Below are 19,778 nucleotides of genomic sequence, written 5' to 3'. Positions count from 1 at the left end.
GGCTGGAAACTAATTTGAATCGAACCTTCGCGCGATTTAAATTTCAGTAAAAGTCTACAACACCCGTAATGATTAATACTTTCATACAGATAGCGTGGTGGTGTGGCTAGAGTAAGCGCGTCCATACGGCTATTATTGTTACTATTTTGGGTTCGAGTCCCGGCGCGGCTATACAATTTTGTAATTGTTCTGTGATAATTCTCGTGAAAAGTGAGTGAGAGGTAAAAGTGATGGACCGAAAAAGGATTTTCATTTTATAGGTACGATATTCGTTTATCTTCCAAGGCTAATTCTAGAGAAAAGCTTGGTGGGTGAAAGATGATCTGAAAAAAGATTCTCACTTGGCCCGAAAAACGCTTGGTTTATTTCATTGAAACGAAGTCGAAAGTCGAAACCATGATTATTACAGAATCCATTGGACTGACAGAACCCATTGGAGTCAGTTGCCTCAAACTTCATGATTTTGCAAAACAATGATGGGAATGATATTTTTGGGGATCCTGGGGTAATCGGGTTTAATCCGGCCACAATCCAGGGACCTTCGGAATGGCCATTTCCAAAATTTAGTCAAGATAGGTCGTGCTACATTTCAAACTTCATAATTTCAATAAGCAATAATAGGAATGACATTTTCAGAGTTCCCGGTGTACTCGGGTTCAATAAATTGATTCAAAATAAACCGTGTGACACATCAAGCTTCATGACCTCACACAATAATGATGGGAATGATATTTTTCCTGATGATAAGCTTCATGGTCCACACGGGTTTAATCCGGAGGATTGTCGTCGCTCCTGCTCGGGTGGCGTCTGTTTGTAAGGGGTTTCAAAAATTGAAACTGTAGTCCGAATCCGAAGACCTGGATTGTGGCCAATGTGACCGGGTTAAACCCAAGTGGCCCAGGAACCCTTCGAATATTATTTAAGAAATAGTTATTCCGCGAGTCTGCTGGATTGGCTACTTTTGTATCGGATTGAACCCAAGTAGCCCCGGAACCCAAAAAATATCTTTCTCATTATTACATTGTGAAATCATGAAGTTTTTTTCTTTCAAAAAATAATAAGTGCAATAAAAAACTATAATAATTTCCTTGGAAGAATATAAAAAAGCAATACAACTGATAAAGATTTGGATGGAGAAAAGTTTTCATTGGAAATTTCGAAGAATTTATTGATAAATGGAACACCATTATTCCGTGATGAACTTACTTTCAAGATAAAAAATCACGTTAATAAAAAAAAAAAAACACCATTATTGGCGTATTCCACACGGGATACAGCCTAAATGTATACAATTTTTGACGTGAATCGTCAATATTGCACACAAGTTGTAAGCAATCTTGTTAGGAAGAGGACCATTTCAGCGAAGAATAGCGTAAATTTCCGCATGTCAAGTTTTACGCGCTGTTTATTTTTCATTATTTTTTTCTGTGCTGAAGGTTCTAACGAATTTCTCTTATGAAGTAAGGAGTGTTCAAAGGAGAATTCAGAAAAAAAAAGATTAATCCACCTAGCGGTGATGGTGCCTTTCTCGTTTTTTTTTTCGAGTGAGTAATTTCTACGCACTTTTGGTGTGACAAAAAAGTATTTTGGCCATAACTTCTGAGCCCATAGTCCGATCTGTCCAATTTTCAATACGAAACAATGAGATAAGATGCTGCGTCAATTGGAACTTGTTGCGAGTAAATCAGCTAAGAGTAAATGCCTAAAAAGCGAGTGAGAATTTTTCTTGTAGGAAAATATATTTTGGCCATAACTCCGAATCCCATAGTCCGTTTAGGAAAACCGAGCAAATCGGTTAAGGATAAGTGCCTGAAAATGAGTGAGTTTAGTTTGCGCACACACATACACACAAACATACACACACATACAAACACACATACATCACCTGGGCTGCGAAATGGTGAGTTGACATCTGGGAAGGAGCGACCTACACAGCTCTGGTCTCCACAAGTTCCAATCTCACGCTTCCACGGGTCTTCCGATGACAATCGACCGCCAGCTAAGGGTTTTGTACTTAGCTGGTAGTGCAGCCTGGGCACTGTTGTCCTTCTGACATCAGCTAGAGTGAGTGGGTGCGACCAAGGGGACCATACCATCGTCCCTAACCCTTAATCCCAAGGCGTTAAGCGACCCGTGCCGAGGGGATGCATGGCCAGGGGGTGAAATAATGATCTAGGCCTTTAACGGAGCCTGTGGGGTACCTGGACACCCTCCACAGTAATTGTCCCTTACCGCGTCATGCTGGGCTCTGGCGTGGTGGACCTCTTTTCCCGGGCAACTCGTGGGACCAAAATGGAAAACCAAGTCAATTCTTCAATTAGTGGTAGTAGTGTAGGCGACAACCCCTTCGCAAGAGGTGGGTTGTTCAGGTCTCCGCATAGGAGGCCAGAGGCAATAGTCGGCAGCTCATTGCGCAGCGCCAGCGTCGGTCCCAGGTTACGCCGGTAGAGGTTATAGACGGCCCATGGCTTGTGAAGGCGATGAACCGCAAACGCGATGGGCTTTCGGCCTTCGAGGTGGCGACGGAACAGCTGGACGCCATCATCGACTTTGCGTCATCGAAGCATAATATCAGTAAGGAGCTTGCTGAAACTTCGAAAGTCGATGCTGGACGCCAAGCTGGAGAGGGCGGTCGGGACGGCCAAGTGTAAACCCGTGAAATCCGTGGAGTCGAGGTCTACCCAGACTGAGGCCCAAGGATTCGCGGACTCGGGCAAGGTCGAATCGACCGAGGGCTTGCCAGCGAAGACGGTGGTGCCAAAGTCTACCCAGACTGAGGCTCAAGTATTTGCGGGCACGTCGGGGGTGACTGCTCCAACGGAGCAGCCACAAAAACGGGGGAGACAGTCTCCAGGGGATGAGCTCCCTGGGGGCCGCTCCAAAACGCGGAGGGTTACTGCCCCGAACAAGGGTAGTGGGGCTGGGAAGCTGAACCCCGGCCAGGTACCTCCAAAACCGGGGGAGGAAAGACCTGGAAAGGTCCGTCCACCCAGGAAAGACGGTGGTAAGGGGTTACGGCAGGCTGAGAGCTCTCAGCCGCACCAGACCAGGGAAATAGAGGGGAGGACGCCTCCTGGACCCTGGTCAAGAACAAGAAGAAATCGAAGACGTCAAGGGCCGAAAAGAAGGCCCAGGCGAATGAGGGTAGCAAGAAGTCTAGGGTAGGCGCCAATCGCTCCAGAGGCGATGCCCTAGTCATCACGGTCGACGAGGCTAAGTACTCGGACGTCTTGAAGGCGATGAGGAGTGACGTCAAGCTCGGTGAACTCGGCGCCGACGTACGTCGAATAAGACGTACCCGGATGGGCGAGATGATCCTCGAGCTGAAGCGGGGCGTCTCGCAAAAGGACGCCGCCTACAAGAAGTTGGCGGAGGAAGTCTTAGGCGAGACGGTCAAGGTGAGGGCACTCACGACGGAGGTGAATCTAAGGGTTGAAGACCTGGACGAGATCACCGAAGTCGAAGAGCTCGTCACGGCACTGCGGCAACAGTGTGAAGTGGAGACGCCCACCGCAGCCGTTCGGCTACCGTGTCGCAGGTAGGGACGCAGGTAGCATTGATTCGGCTATCTGCAGCGGACGCCTCCAAGGTAGTCAAGTTGGGGAGCGTCAAGGTGGGATGGTCGGTGTGCCCTGTGGGCATATACGAGCAACCCGAAGTTTGCTTCAAGTGCCTGGAACCGGGGCACAAACAATGGGACTGCAAAGGCCCTGACAGAAGCACTCTCTGCCGACGCTGCGGAGTGGAGGGACATAAGGCACAATACTGCACGAACCCTCCCAATTGTTTGATTTGTTCCAGCAAAGCTGTGAACAGCAAGCACCCCATGGGGGGTTCGATGTGCCCGGCGTTTAAGCGTGCTGCAAAATCACAGTGCAGGTAACGCAGCTGGCTTGCTCAGCCTCGCCCGAGTGTTTGATGTGCGCAGGTTTAGAGGAAACGGCGGAACACGTGTTGTTCGTGTGCCCACGTTTTCGCGCAATGCGTGACCACATGCTTGCCACATGTGGTCTGGACACTACCCCGGACAACCTAGTTCGGAGGATGTGTAAAGATGAAGTTTGCTGGAACGCCGTTTTATCGACTATCGCATAAATCGTCTCGGAGCTACACAGAAGGTGGCGCTTGGACTCAAGGATGCTACCTTGCTACCTTGTTTAGGCGCAAATAAGAGGTGGATCAAGGGATCGGAGTCGGCTTCATGAGTCATACCGGTGGTCATGCCCTATGGTCGAACCCGATCCTTTAATCGAACAAGTGGTCGCGCGAAGAACGACATGGTATCGTCGCTTTCGCGGCGTCGGTCAACCGGGTGGGTTCCAAACCTGAGGACGGAAAGGGATCCTCGTCAAGGCTGAGGCAGGCGTAGGCACCGCGTCGGCAAGTCCCTCTGTGTGTTGGCGAATAAACCATATCGCAGAGAGGTCAATTTGGGTGAACGCGGCATCATCATTCTTGATACCAGTCGTGCAGAGGGAAGCAGGCGCGAAGTCGACCCTTCCCACCTTCCGAGGACATAGGGCGTGGCCTGAAAGCCGGCAATGCGCTGGCACGATACCATGGTGTTCTTCTAAAAAAGCGAGTCACGATGTTCGGTGCTGCAAGGACACGCAGCTAACCTCGAGGGTGCGCTGGTCCGTCTTTGAAGCATTACTTTCTGGTTGTACCGAAGGGACTATGGGCTTGGCGGCAATGGAAACGGTTTAGCGGGTCGGGGATGTAGTCCTGCCTCCCTCGTTTGCTGTTGGAGGGGTACCCTAACCCCGCACTTCCTGGACAACCCAGGATGTCTGTTGAGCAGATTCCCCCTCCATTGCTTAGGGAAAAAAAACACATACATCACCCCAATTCATCGAGCTGAGTCGATCGGTATGTTACACTATGGGTATCCGGGCACCCTATAAAAAGTTCGTTTTTGGCGCGAACATATAGCCTTTACCCAGCCACCTTCAGCATGTTCTTGCTTAGTAGCCGCACATATTACCGCATGGATAAGGAAGGCCCCATATTAAAAACAGGTCAGTAGATTTCTGGCTACGTGTGCAGACCTTAAGGCCTGACTTCAGGGATTTCTTGGATAAACATGAACGTATCCTATACTATGTATCTCTCTTTTTGTACAATCTGATAAGGCGCAAAAAAAAGAGTTTTTGAAAGTCGTGTAACTTTGTAAAAATCGTCCCAATCAAAAACGTGCAAATTCATGGAAATCGTTTAAAAATAATCATGTAAAATAAGATTGTGTATAAAAAATCGTGTAAAAACAGAATTTAGTGTATACAGTATTGGACCAAACATCTGCAACTTGAAGAACATATATACATATAGACTATAGTCATTGATCTGGGTAAAAGAATGGTAAAATAGAACAAACGTCAGTGTAAAACACGTGAATAATTAAATTTAGCTTATTTGAAGTTTATTTAACCAAAAATACATATAATATTAGTAACGGGTTCGATGGTCATATGGCAACCGCTTCTGTCGACCAAAATTTGTTCTTTGTCATTTGCTGCGACTTTCTCTTTTCCAGCGATGATTCCTTTGACTGATTACCATATAATGGCACTTCGAATCATATGGGTGTTAGCAAATGCACTCCGTTTTATGAGTTTCCTGTATAGTCTTTCCTAAATCAACCAGGGGCGTCAATGTTCCCTTTTGATGGTGAATCATGAAGAAAGAGTCGTCTGAAGACAGGCTTCGACGCTCAAACATATAACGTCTCTTTCTGAGTGTTCCACTCTGGAAAAGGCAATAAAGAGCAATGGAATAATAGATCTATTTTCTATCTACTGCTTAACCATGGAATAGAACCATAACGTGTAATAAATAAAATGAAATATTAACCATAATAAAATGTCATGAAACTGTCATATAACTTTGATACCACATCGTACATTCAGTTCTATCCCCATTTAAGTCTACCACTTGTTTGAAACTTGACAGATGCTCCTAAATAAAGACATAAAAAAAAACTTTACAGATATGTACCTTCAATCTGAAAAGTAAGGTCGTCTCCAGTGTCTCCCCTAAAATTTTCTAAATAATTTCCATTTCTCTAATAGAACAAAAATCATGGCGTGTTCAAAATCATTATTTATTTCCATTTGAATATTTATTTTGGCGATTTTTGATCAATAAAATGTTAATTACATGTTCAGTAGCAGCAAATTTCTAACGATGCACAAAAATCAAGTCATTAGGAAATAATACGATTGAGCGGGGATGAGAATATGCGGAATAAGATAAGATCAATTCGCGACACCATGGACATTAGAGTGGGGCGTCATGGTCATTTTTTCAAATCAATGGTTTTTCGAAGCCACTCTGGGTCCTGAACAACTGTGCAGAATTTGGGACCGATTAGTTGCTTCCTCGCTTTCCGCATCGCGTTTGAAGTTTGTATGGAAATTAGCATGGTGAGAACGTATATTTTTGCATTTCTATTACTAGAGGTTTCAGTTCATTGTAAACCAAGTGGCTCATTGTGTTAAAGTATAACCCAAAGGATGCCGAAAAACTTTGCTGAAGAAAGCACGTTGCTTGAACGTCCACGAAAAAAGTTATAACGTTTCGAAGATTGAGTGTTCAAACCATATGCAAAAAATTGTTTATTCTGCCAGCACTGCCGAACTACGTAGACCAATAATTTAATAGTCTGTTATTTCAAAATAATTGATCTTATAGGGCTTTAGAGCTAACGGGAGCTATTCGGAATCATTTCACAAAGAAAAAAATCCGACAAGAAGGAAGAGGGGTTTTGCCCTTCGATATCCATAGGTCGTCCGGTAGTGCTGGCAGAAACATTGATTTCTTGCATATGGTTTGAACAATTAATTTTCGAAACGTAATAACATTTTTTGTAGACCTTTCAGCTACGTACCTTCTTCGACAAAGTCTTTCGGCATCTTCCAGACTATGTGCCAACGTATTGAGTTACGTGATTGATGATAAATTGAAGCCGCTAATAGCAAAAATGTAAAAAAGTATGTTTTCCCATACTAATCTCCATGTAAATTTAAAACGCGATGCGGCATGCGAGGTTGCAACCAATCGAGACCATATTTTGCACAGTGGATTGGGGTCCCAGAACGATTCAGGAAAACCTTGATCTCACTTGATCGGACGAAGTTTGAGTTTTTCCATACAGCTGCGCCCCACTCTAATGGACATACTCATGTTTTGGCTAGACGATGAATATCAAATTCAAACTAGACAGCATCTGCCAGTTGACCGGCAGACCCCACGCGGTATGTCGTGAGCGACGTCATCGATGAATCAGTGTATCAAAAATGTTGTTCTCCTACCGTTTTGTCACGGAGCACATTCCCATTCATAAATAACGTCGTGACTCACGGAAAAACGAACCACCCGTGGCATGGAAAGAGGAAAAACCTTTGTCCCCGTTGTTGAGCCATTGAGTGCGGTGTGTCTCATTTCAAGATGAACGTATGCCATCTCCGCTTTTCTAGCCCGGGGTGTCTCGAATGATCGAACCGTCGCAAAGGCACTTTCTTGCGAATTGAATTTTTTTGAGGAAAACATGGGAGAGGAAAATAAGGAAGAGACAAACCGTCGACGCTTTCCTTCGTTAACATGTGCATTATTATGAGAGTACACTGGATTTTGTTTTTACGCGATTTACATTTTCTCAATTTTCCACTCATCCTAAATGTTTAACGTATATTAATTATCATGTGATTTTTCTTTGATTTATTCTGGATTTTTTGAAACATGTTGCGAAGAGTTTGGTGGCAAATTGAAGTCACGCGTTAAAAAATACGAGCGAAAAAAAATCGTGTAAAAACAAAATCCTGTGTATTTGAAACAAAGTGATCAATTTCCTGGAGGATGTAGTTTTTGGAATGAATGTTTGGCAAAAGCAAATAATAATGCCAAATCTCATATCTCAATCTGTTTCGATAAATATTTGTGGTATGTTTTATGAATTCTGACATTTGAAAACTCAGATTGCATTGGCTTATTTACAGTATCGTTGTTGGTTAGTGGGGCCTTCCGCAGCTCAACGGTAAAATATGCTACTACAAGGCAGTCCATGCTTCAAGTCCATGACCGATCAAAGAAATTTTAAAGCGGGAAATTCTATTCATTTATTGTGTATTGATAATACGAGCTTACAAATAAAATTTTACATTGAACATCGTGAAAACATTATTTAATAATGCTGAAAACTCGCAGTTAAAAACTGTTCATAATATCTCATTGAACCAAAAAAAACGACGATAGAAGATTGTTGGCTTTTTACGCAAGGTGAACAGTTCATATCCGATTCAAAACAACATTGAAATAATAACATTGTAGGGTGGATTGAAATTGATTTTGCCTACATGAATCTTCATACAAACATTTTAATTAATCACTGATTAAAATACAACAACGGTATTCAAGAATGATCATTGATTCGTCAACATGGTCCTCTCACAGATTCTCTTGCTCTCAGTTTCAAGCCGCTGCGAACGAAAGCGTTCAATAAAATGATGATCGCCATTGTCCGATACCGGCAGAACCTACCGAACCTTCGTGATCTCAACAGCCAAGCTAAGTGTGAACATTAGTGCTTACATAGAATATTTAACCGCACAACTGAAAATAAGTGAACACACATCCCCACCTCTGGCGCTTGTATCCTTATCTATTTTGGTACCTACTGCGAGAACCATTTTCATCGCATTTTGCAGCGTGCGGCAACTCGATCCAAGCAGACAACGCGACCGGTATTCCAACGCATGCTACGCCTAGGCAGTTCTTTCTGAGCAGTGAAAGTGAACGGTCGATTCGTTGACAACAAGCAACAGCATCCAAGCAGTACCGTCGCAGTACTTCCCAAGAGGTAAGCAGGACCTGATCACCTACGCAGGAATGTTGCTACGGCGACTAAGTGAAAATATGTGTCTGATCTGTTTGGGGCGAATGAAGAGGCGGAGTGCGAATTGCAGTTCGATTACAGTGCAATTAATTATATGCGCGTGAATAATGATCTGTTTACGTTACCCTGAATGAAGAATTGACAGTTATTTATTGTCTTCTCAATATTTTGACGTGGGTTGGGTGCAAATCCAGATTCAACCCCAATCAGATATAAAAAGATATTGACAGCTAATGGCAATGCAATGTGCAATGCAGCAGAAATCGAGACAATGACGAATTTGGCAGTTTTATTTCTTGTCAACATGTTTTAATGCACAAATAATCTTCGATCTGGTCTGGTCAGAGAGATAAGTCTCAATAAAAGTCTGACAATAAAAGAACAAAACCTATCCAAGCGGAAATTTCACAAACACAAAATTTCTGCGATATCTTGCGATGTTGGTGTGATTGTGCAGAGTAACGTATACATCATAAAATAAAAAAAAATCTGGTTTACAATTATAAATAATCAAAATTGATTTTAATAAATAAAAAATTACCTGTTTCTTACTTGGCGACTTGGCGCATCTTACCAAAAATTTCATTGGAACCTGCCGAAATTTAGTGAGTCTGAATTTTGACAAGTTGCAAAAATTGATTTCCCGTGATTTCCTAATTTATTTGCTTTGAATTTTAACTTTTTTTTGTGACACACGGTAAGGTGTTTAATGCAGCGATGAGTCTGGTCTTAGTGTTGCAAACTGATAAGCAATTTTTGTTCCGAAGCAATCGGTCATTTATTTTTCTTGAAATGCGATATCAACCCAACGCTTTCAATCATATTTTATTCTTTATTTCGAGTCCGTGACCGAGCGCTGATTAACCTTACTTTTCGCTAAGCCTGAGCCACGTTCAGCCGTCATCATACATCATTTTATGCTCGCACTTTCAACCCAGCTGAGTCACGTCAGTCTGCTCTGTATGATTGGCCTGACGACGATGGTTGCTCCTGCTGATGACGACATCCCAACAATTCAAATTAACGGCTCGAGGACTTTGTCGAGCGTTGACCGTTAGCGCTGCATGAGATGAACCACGATTCAATTACAATGCGGCGTCTGTGCTGTTGGATGGTTCAAAATGAATAATCCGAATGGAATTCTTCAGGATCGACCGGATATTGTTGATCAGATAATTATGATTCGTTGGTATATTTTTTTGGCGGTAGAAACTTACAATGTCTTATTGTAGATTCATATTGGACAGTCATATATGTATATATACTTTGTGGATGTATTTTGCTGATATTAATTAATTTATTAATTTATTTGGTTAGTCCCGTTGACTCTCTATACATATCTCGATGTTCCAAATCTCGATATCTCTCTATGTTGATGGTTTTCTCAGTCGCATCAATCCACATACATATTTGCTTTCGAAATCTCGATAAACTCCCTTTTTTGATATTTTGCTATTTCGATGTGTACTGGTCATGTGTATTTTTCCAGGATTTACACTCGCTATGTTGATATATTCAAACTTTTAGACTACTTTTTTTCTATTTTTTTTATCTACTATACCATCTTCATGTGTTTGTCTACATTAAAAACAAAAAAATGATTGTTATGTTGTCGTTTTTCATAGCAGCGAGTTTTCCCATCTTGTACCCATTACAATGTTTGTTTTATTGCTTGAATTCTCTTTATCTTCAATGTCGAGATAGTGGAGAGTCGACTGTTTTCACTTTTTCCAAGATAGGTTTGATCTGATCTACCTTTCTAGCAGGCTATTATCCGGTATTCTTACAACGTTACATTATTCGACTGCTGATGATGTGCTTTTTCGTTGCGAACATTTCCCCTTAGCTAATGTTCCTGAGAAGAAGGTTTGCTTGTTAACAGTTCTTGGATTTCATTTATTCATAAAGTGTCAGATTTCGTTGCTTAATGACAAGCCTCCCGGAATCCAAAACTAATTTTACTCGCGTTTTCGAAGGTACACCACTCTATACGGAAGCAATGCACAACTATCTTTTTTTTTATTCTTTCACGCATGCTGCAAAGCTGAAATAAAAAAAGGCAGGTGTGCGTTACTTCCGTTTTGTATGGGTTTGAAATTAGTTTTGGATCCTTGTCCTTAAAAACTTTCAAACCCGAAAATTTCTGAAACTGAACCGGGAATCCCACTGAGTCGTGGTCAACATAGTCTTCCATTGTAACGATGCATCTTACAGCTAGCCTAAGGAGATACGGCTAAGGGGTTGAAAAAGTATCGACTGCACCATTGTTTGTCGTGTTTAGAATGTGTTTTCGAAATAAAACTGTCCTCCGCAACCTTCGCAACAATAAAAACTATTTTTTTTTTTCTGATTCACATATGTCGGACGTTTATATCATGTTCAACCCTGACGTCCTGCTTCGTCGCACTTAGTCGACAACTAAGAAGCTTCGTCCGAATACAAACATTTCTGTTTTGATTGTGCAGATGTGAGCGTGTATGTGTGTGCAAAAACAGCTTGACGGGGAAAGGCCGTTTGGCCGAATAACCGGTCGAAGGCCACTAGGCCGAAAGTTGTTTGGCTGAACAGACAATTAGGCCGGAAGTCATGTGGTCGAAAGGGTTGTTTAGCCGAATAGGTTATTTGGCCGAATAGACCATTTGGAGGAATAAGACATAAGCCCGAATAAGTCGCTCGGCCGAATAGGCAATTTGGCCGAAAAGGTAATTTGGCCGAATAGGTTATTAGGCCAAATAGGTTATTTGGCCGAATAGGTCATTTGGCCGAACAGGTCATTTGACGTCTTACATCTCACTTCTCACTGTAAAAAGTGAGAAATGAGAAGTTGGAAGTGATTAGTGAGAAGAGAGGCGTCTCTTTTGTCCCTTTTCGCCGTAAGAAGTGATTAGTGGGAAATGAGGGGTGAAAAGTGAGACTTTTCACTTCTCAATCCTCATCTCATACTTCTCCTTGAAAAAAGTGAGTTCTGCGAAGTGAGTAGTGAGACGTCCAAGTTCTCACTTCGCACTACTCACTTTTCACAGTCGGAAGTTATAGATGAGGAGTGAGTAACGAGACGTCTCACTCCTCTTTTCTCACATATCACTGAAAAATGTGAGAAGTGAAAAGTTTCACTACTCACTTTGCGCTTCACACTTTTTACAGTGAGAAATGGGGAGTGAAAAGTGAGGCATCATTCTTCTCACTGTAAAAAGTGAGTAGTGCGACGTCTCACTACTCACTTCGTGTTTATTACTTTTAACAGTGAGAAGTGAGAATGAAGAGTGAGCAGTAGGATGTCTCACTACTAACTTTTCATTTCTCATTTCTCACTGTTTAAAGAGACAAGCACGAAGTGAGTAGTGAGAAGTCACACTACTCACTTCACGCTTTTCATTTTTTACAGTAAGAAGTGGGAAAATAATCTATTCGGCCAAATGTCCTGTTTGGCCAAATTTCCTATTCAGTCAAATGTCATATTCGATAAAATGGCTTATTCGGCCAAATGTCCTACTCGACCAAATGTCCTTTTCGGCCAAATGTCCTATTCGGCCAAATGTCCTGTTCGGCCAAATGTCCATTTCGGCCAAATGTCCTTTTCGGCCAAATGTCCTATTCAGCCAAATTTCCTGTTCGGCCAAATGTCCTTTTCGATCAAAAGTCCTATTCGGTCAAATAACCTTTTAGGCCAAACGACTTTCGGCCAGATGAATTTAGGCCTAATGGTTTGTTCGGCCTAGCGGCATTCGGACAAATAGCTTTCGGCCAAACGGGTTCCAGCCAAACAACTCTTCCTCAGCTTGCCATACCACCGAAAACCTTCACAGTCTCAATTGTGCACTGATAGTTACTATTAACTCCCTCACGGCCAACGGAGGAACAGATTCGCGCTGGGTCTCAGTTCCACTTTGGGAGAATCTTATGGTTTCCCTAATATCTCATTGAAAATAAAAAATCAAAACTAATTGGTCAAGGCGATTCCGACGTTCAATCCACTGCAGAGTTAGATTTTTATGATCCAATTCTGTCCAGATGTGTCTTCAAACCACCGACAGACCTCAAAGATTACGATTTGAGCATGGTTCTACCAACACTGCTCCAGAGTTCGATTGACTCAACTAGCCCAGTAGTGGTTCTAAACCACTGAACGATAAACCCACATCAGATTTGGATTTTACCGACCAACCCACTACCTAAGCATATGCGGTATTTCGAAAAATTTCGTTTTAGGTGGTTCGAAACGAAATTCCGCGGAATCTCGCGGAATTTGAGCATGGCGAAATCTGATTTCTTGATTTCGTTTCGTTTCGTTAAATTACAAAAATTTCGCTAGAAAAAACTAGCTTCTAACGAAATTTAACGGAATTCTGCGGAATTTCGAAACAAATTTGAACTTAAACCATACTTTATATTATCAAACATTTTGGCTGCGCCGCTGAACAAAATCGGTAAGTTGTTTTCAAAACTTTAGGTTATACAATTTTTTCTTTTAACGCTTACTACATAACCCTATTCTTAGTCGACAAAAACGTATGTAGTTTTCTTCTATGAAACGTCTTCAGTGTTTCCAAGATACAAATTTATATTCTGTGATTATTTCTTATTATTTGTACAATATGATTGTGGGATCTATCGTGTAGCTGCTGGTCATGGGACGGCAGCTAGTCCGGGAGAACGCGAAGTGAAAAAAATCTACATCGCGTAGCAGAAATTTGTTTAACCAGTGTACAATCGATGGTGTTGATGCTGATCACGCCAGCTAGTGTGGGAGAACGCGAAGTGATAAAACTAATGTCTGCATCGAAGAGCACAAAATTATTTAGTGCGGAAACGATCATATTGTAGAAGCTTATTAAACGAATCGCATTGATCTTGCGTTGGATTGATTTGAAACACAGTTTTCGTCTTCTTGTTTTCAAAATATCTTCGTTTACAATAAAGATTTAGTCGCTTACGGGCCTTACCATTAATTACCTTCACTACAAACTTACGATTCCTTTCCCGTAGCGCTCACGGAGATGCAGAGCATACCTCGGTCTCTTAAAATAATGAGTGTTACACTAATTTTCCTCTCCTAATACTAATGGTCAAAAGCACCGTTATTGACCAGCATCGTTAATGTTCATGAATTGGAAACTCCGAAGCAAGTATACAATAAGAATAACTTTTTTGTATCGCAAGAATATTATTTAATTGATGAGCTGTGCATATTTAATGTTTCTCGGTCAATCAAGATTAGCAACTACGATGTGTACAGTTAATTAAGCTAAGCTCTTCTTTGACTATTTGCACAATATGTAAGGAACATTGAAGATTTGTGGGCATTTCTACATCTTCGCATGGAATTTGCAAAAAAAAATCCAGAACGGGTTGAAAGAACATTAAAATTGCTGAAATTTCTTTACTTATGATTATTTTCAGCACATACTGACCATAACAGCTGTTTTCATATACAAAGGGCACACAGAAAATAGCTCAGTTTGTTGAGCTGATTGTATATAAGACTATGGGTCTGTGAAATTGAATCTAAAATACATATCTTTGTGCATTTTAGAAAGGTGCACAGGATTCTTTTAGGCATTCATTTTATAAATTTGACTTGTCTTAATACTATAAAACCACGCTGACAAGACAATATGAAGTATGCTTCAGCATAATTACATTATTCTTAAGTGAACTAAGGTTTTAAACAAAATTTGAATCCGTATATGAAATATCCCACAATTTCTATGTTTTAGTATACTTACTGATATAAAATTGATCATATTCGGGAGCACACACTCTACTATGAATGAATCGCCTGCTTTGAGCGTGCTTACAGCGGCACACTAGGGGTTAACTTTCTGAAATCAGTATGGCAAAAAGCATCTAAGGTTCGATTTCTCAAAAATAAGCAGCTTCTCATCGAAAAAATATTTGGTAGGCGTAGTAGCGGACACCATCCTTCATAACCGGTACCAAATAGTTTTTCATGAAAGGTTCCTAATTTTGAGGAAACCCGCGTTAGATGTCTTTCGCCATACAAATTTCTGGTGGTTAACTCATGCTGGCTATTTGCGCATATACGATAGCGCCTGGATGTGGAAGCGGCGGGTAGAAAATCAGCCACTACCAATAATTCATTCCTTTGAAAGCGGCACAAATTCTGGGGTATTGCCTTATCGTCAATGGTATATGCGGCGAAAATGCGGTGATTTATCATATACTGCCTCTTCTGTTATCATAACTCTATTGGTCGCAAAACAGTTATTTGACTTCGAAAAGGTGAAATCCGAATTGTAAACATAATGTAAAACCAATTTAATAAAAATTCCGCGGAAAAAAAAAATTAAAATTTCGAATTAAATGAACCTTGATTTCGTATCGTTTCGAAGTCTCGAAAGTAAATCTATATTTCGTTTCGTTACGATCCGAGTCAACATAGACACTTTAAATTTCGTTTCGTTTCGTTTCGTTAGGAAAAAGTGTGTTATCGCATACCCTTAACTACCATCTAGGTCTAGTAGTGTCCTCAAACAAACCCACCACCCAGTAAGATATATTATGATCCGAATAGGTTTGATAGTGATTCCGACCATCTAACAACCTTCTTTAAAATTGGACCCTACTAGATCTTATGTCGTGATGAACTTTCTTTTAATGTATCACGTATGTATTAAATAATAATCACGTAAAATCCTTAGTAAGAAAGGGACGCCTCATGAAGGTTTCACCAAGGATGCTGGAACTCCACCCTGCGGTGCTGAGCATATTTTATTTTGGGATACTTGGGTCATCATTGTCATCATAGTTATTTGGCTGTATACCACTTGATCGAATAAAACATTAGGAAGACCGTCGTTTAGCCAAGTTGAATGTATAATCGAAACGTTTATTAGGCTGAAAACCATTTGGTCGAATATGTCAAACAAGATTTACGGCCGAAAATGTCGTTCAGCTGAACCGGTTATTTGGCTGAAAAATTCGTTTGGACGGACAGGTCATTTAGCTGAAAAAAAAAACGTTTGGCAGAAAGAGCTATTTGGTCAAAAATGTTGCTCGACTGAACAGATCTTTTGGCCAAAAAGGACATTTGGCCAAAAATGTAATTATGCTGAATTGGTCATAAAGCCAGAAATGTAATTTGGTCAAACAATAGCGAAAAGTGAAAAAAGTAATTTGAATGAAAATTGTGAAGTATTCTGAGCAAATAGATAGGCCAAATGTTTTCGGCAAGACAATGAGATAGCTGTTTCAACTTTACACTAGTTTACTAAACACATAAAAATTCACCTGTCATAAGACGAGTTTATACAATCCCATTGAATTCCACCACTTAATTGTATCTTGACAGATACGTATTTCGACCTCAAAAGTAAGAGACATTTCTTAAAATTTTAATGTTTGATGTCGTAATTGAATGATTTTCCTGATATACATGTTCAGCTACCTTAGACCTAAACTCATAATTTAATCCCTTATCAGTTTCCCTCTTAGCCTTACTTACTTCTGCAATATGTTCTTTGAACCTTACATCTAACGATCTTTTTGTTTGACCTACATATACTTTATCACACTGAACAATTAATTTGATAAACCCCGGCCTTATTTAACATTTCTACTCTATCCTTTGTGGAGCCCAACAGTGTCTTCAGTTGATTGCTTCTGCTGGAGAATACTAAATCGATGCCGAATTTCCTCAGTCGATGGCGTAGCTGGTGGGTGATGTGTTGATCATAGGGGACCGATACCCTCTTCAGCGGTTCATCGATCGGTGTCAGTGTTGTTAGTTCGTTTTTCCGTAGGGAACCTGAAAAATGCAGCGTCCCGCGGAACGTTTTTTCACATTACTTTAGACGCTTTCGATTTTACGACATAATTTTAGCTTCATATTATTTGAGAAAATGAATTGGCGCATTTTACCCAACTGTCACATTTTATACAGATTTTTATTTCCACCGAATAACCTAAAATAGTAGCACCGTGATAGAATCTCATGATTCTTAGTGCCACTTGTACGTAAAAGTACTCCCCGACTTGATCAAACAGAAGAAAAAAAAACTGACCTTGGTTCGATCATGCACTCCGACGGTCTAAACTGTAAGCGGGTAAATGCCAGGACAAAGAATGGTTTGTTGTAGATATTGTTCACTAAAAATAGCGACCGACACTCCAACCATAGAGAGCATGTTTTAAATTTCCTTCATGCATTCGTTCCCGAACATTGAGTAAAACATCAGAGCATGTATAGTGAGACACTCGCGTGTTCGCCCCTTCACATTCTATAGACGTTTAAGTGGGTCTCCGATGACGCGTTGTCGGTTAGAAATGTGAAGACGTTTCCTCATAAACATCACTCATATGCGGACCAATTTACATGCCTTTCTTCTTCTGTGAATCATTTTTCAGATTTTTGTGACAGCCCGTCTACCCACAGAGCGAAATAGAAATGGCCCTCGCCGAAAGCACCACCAAGACTGAAATGACCATCACCGAGTCGTCAACTCCGGTCATCTCCAAGGAAGTCGTCGTCGAGCGTTCCTCGGCCGGTCTGTCCGAGAAGAGCGTGACCCAGTCCAAGAGCTACGGTGCCAGCAGCGAGAAGGAAATCATCGAAGAAGGCGCCAACTCATCCTCCAAAACCGTGGAAAAGTCCGAATCGGCCTTTGCCTCGGAACGCAGCGTGTCGCAAAAGGTAACCGACACTGGTTCCCTTTCGTCGTCCTCATCGCTGCTGTCCTCCTCGTCGGTGGTCAGCTCCGTCTCCAGCAGCAAAACGGTGTCGTCCTCGTTCAGCTCAACCAGCGCCTCCAGCCTGTCCAGCATCAAATCTTCTTCTTTCGATTCTAGCAGTGCCATCGATGAGTTTTTCAAGAACTAGAATTCTACACAAACATAAAATGAATCAAAAAGTGTGATTGCTTGTTATACAATTTAACAATTTTCCTCGGTCGAACATTGCTCTTGTGAGTAATATTTATTTTTAAATCATTATATGTATCCAATATTAAGATAATCCAATAAAATTCACCTAAATCAACAAAAATCTAATCCTGATGTTGTGTACCTTGAAAGAATGCGCATCAAGTCGTAAAAAATCATCGCAATTATTCACCCAAAAATGCGAGAATAAAGATGTAAGAAGGTAGCAGACCACACCGAGTGACAAAACGGGAAAAATGCGAAAAGCTAAATTTAAATAAATGCCAGGCTGGGGCTGATTCGCCGGCTCTGCGCCGAACCAATAATTATTTGGTCAGCGTTAGACAATGTTTGCATCTGTTGGACATTCCCCGTTCGCACACCGTGCGGGGAATGAATTAATAATATTTTCTGGTTTTCGCACAGGTAACACGCTGCGCGGATGTAGCATCTCGTGGGGGATAATGGTCAACGTCTAACTGCAAACATATTGTGATAGAGAAAATAGACTCGGGTTGCACTTTCATCTCGGATTGGACCACTGGTGGAGGCATTCAGCTGAACATTTAGTTTGTGAAGTTAGAGCGTGATGAAATGTAAAATTGGTTTTAATAATAAATATTTGAAATCTACTGAAATAAAATAGCCTAATGTTGAAATAGTACTTAGATTCAAGAAATGGTATCCAATGAATTTGTAGGGTGGAATAATGCTCAAAGCAATTCCAACGGTAAAAGATTATTTAAAAAATAAATAAAAAGTCAGCTGTGTGGCCAATTGGTAACTCATGCTGATCACCTTCCTGTGACGTTTGAAATCTCACAAGGAGCCTTTAATAATCCAATCAGCTCTACTTTTAATTATCATAGAGCTAATTGGGACTTATATAAAACGTATATCGATAGGAGTTTTGATGTTGATATTCCTCTCGATACCAAAAGTGATAATGATAATGCTCTCGTATCTTTGACAAATTTAATTGTCGAAGCCAGAGGCATTGCAATTCCTAAATGTGAAATTAAATTCAACTCCATCATTATTGACGACGATCTTCAGCTAGTGATCCGTCTTAAAAATGTGAGGCGAAGGCAATACCAAAGAACTCGCGATCCCGAAAAAGTTTCGCTATTCAGAGAAATATCAACTTTGAGAATAATGTTTCAAAGCTGGATTCCAGTTCTACACCCTTTTGGAAATTAACAAAAATTCCTAAAAAACCTCAAAAGCCATTTCCAGCGCTTAAAGAGGGAAATAAAATTTTATTAACAAATGGCAAAAAGGCTCAAAAACTTGCTCAGCAGTTTGAAAGTGCCCATAATTTTAGTCTAGATCTCACTAGTCCAATTGAGGATCAGGTTACACGGAGCTTCGAAGACTTTCTCAATCAAGATCTATTACTAGAAAATCTAGAAATATGAAAGCCCTGGGTGATGGTGGTATTTTCTACATACTTATCAAAAAATTTCCTGAGAGCTTTTTATCCGTTTTTGGTTAATTTATTCAACAAACGTTTTTAATTGGCATACTTCCCAGATAAATGGAAAAACGCCAAAGTTGTTCCAATTTTGTATCCGGATAAAAATCCAGCTTATCGCCTAATTAGTTTGCTTTCTTCAATAATCAAACTGTTTGAAAAGATTATTTTAAATAGAATGATGGTCCAAATTAATGACAATTCTATTTTTGCTGATGAGCAATTTGGTTTTCGCCATGGGCATTCAATCACCCATCAGTTATTAATAGTTACGAATTTAATTAGGCTTAACAAATCTGAAGGATATTCGACTGCAGTTGTTATTCTTGATATAGGGAAAGCATTTGACAGTGTTTGGCATGAAGGTTTGATTATAAAATTGATGAATTTTAATTTCCCTCTGTACATTATTAAACTGGTTCAAAATTATTTATCAGATCGCTCACTGCAGGTAAACTATCAGAAATCTAAGTCTGATAGATTACCTGTAAGCGCTAGTGATCTCCAAGGCAGCATACTGGGATTTATATTGTA

The 19,778-nt window shown here is 40.8% G+C and overlaps 1 protein-coding gene across 2 annotated transcripts; it reads left to right on the top strand.

The window, feature by feature from the left end:
* The first annotated feature begins 8,505 nt into the window (after positions 1–8,505).
* Positions 8,506–17,899, top strand: LOC134217463 (uncharacterized). 2 transcript variants are annotated; one of them, XM_062696230.1, is made up of 2 exons: positions 8,506–8,854; positions 17,258–17,899. In XM_062696230.1, exon 2 carries the CDS (start codon positions 17,298–17,300, stop codon positions 17,727–17,729), a length of 432 nt encoding a protein of 143 aa, XP_062552214.1. In that variant the 5' UTR covers positions 8,506–8,854; positions 17,258–17,297; the 3' UTR covers positions 17,730–17,899. The 2 variants fall into 2 exon arrangements, with proteins under 2 accessions (XP_062552214.1, XP_062552215.1); XM_062696231.1 differs by lacking the exon at positions 8,506–8,854 and adding an exon at positions 17,074–17,178.
* Positions 17,900–19,778: the final 1,879 nt, after the last annotated feature.

The sequence above is a fragment of the Armigeres subalbatus genome, chromosome 2 (assembly GCF_024139115.2).
Source record: "Armigeres subalbatus isolate Guangzhou_Male chromosome 2, GZ_Asu_2, whole genome shotgun sequence".
Lineage (NCBI taxonomy): Eukaryota > Metazoa > Arthropoda > Insecta > Diptera > Culicidae > Armigeres > Armigeres subalbatus.
Note: the sequence above shows the minus strand (reverse complement) of the source record. Positions and strands in the feature narration are given on the sequence as shown.

Excerpts from the sequence above, each read along its gene's own strand:
- LOC134217463 (XM_062696230.1), top strand. The coding sequence starts at position 17,298 with ATGGCCCTCGCCGAAAGCACCACCAAGACTGAAATGACCATCACCGAG.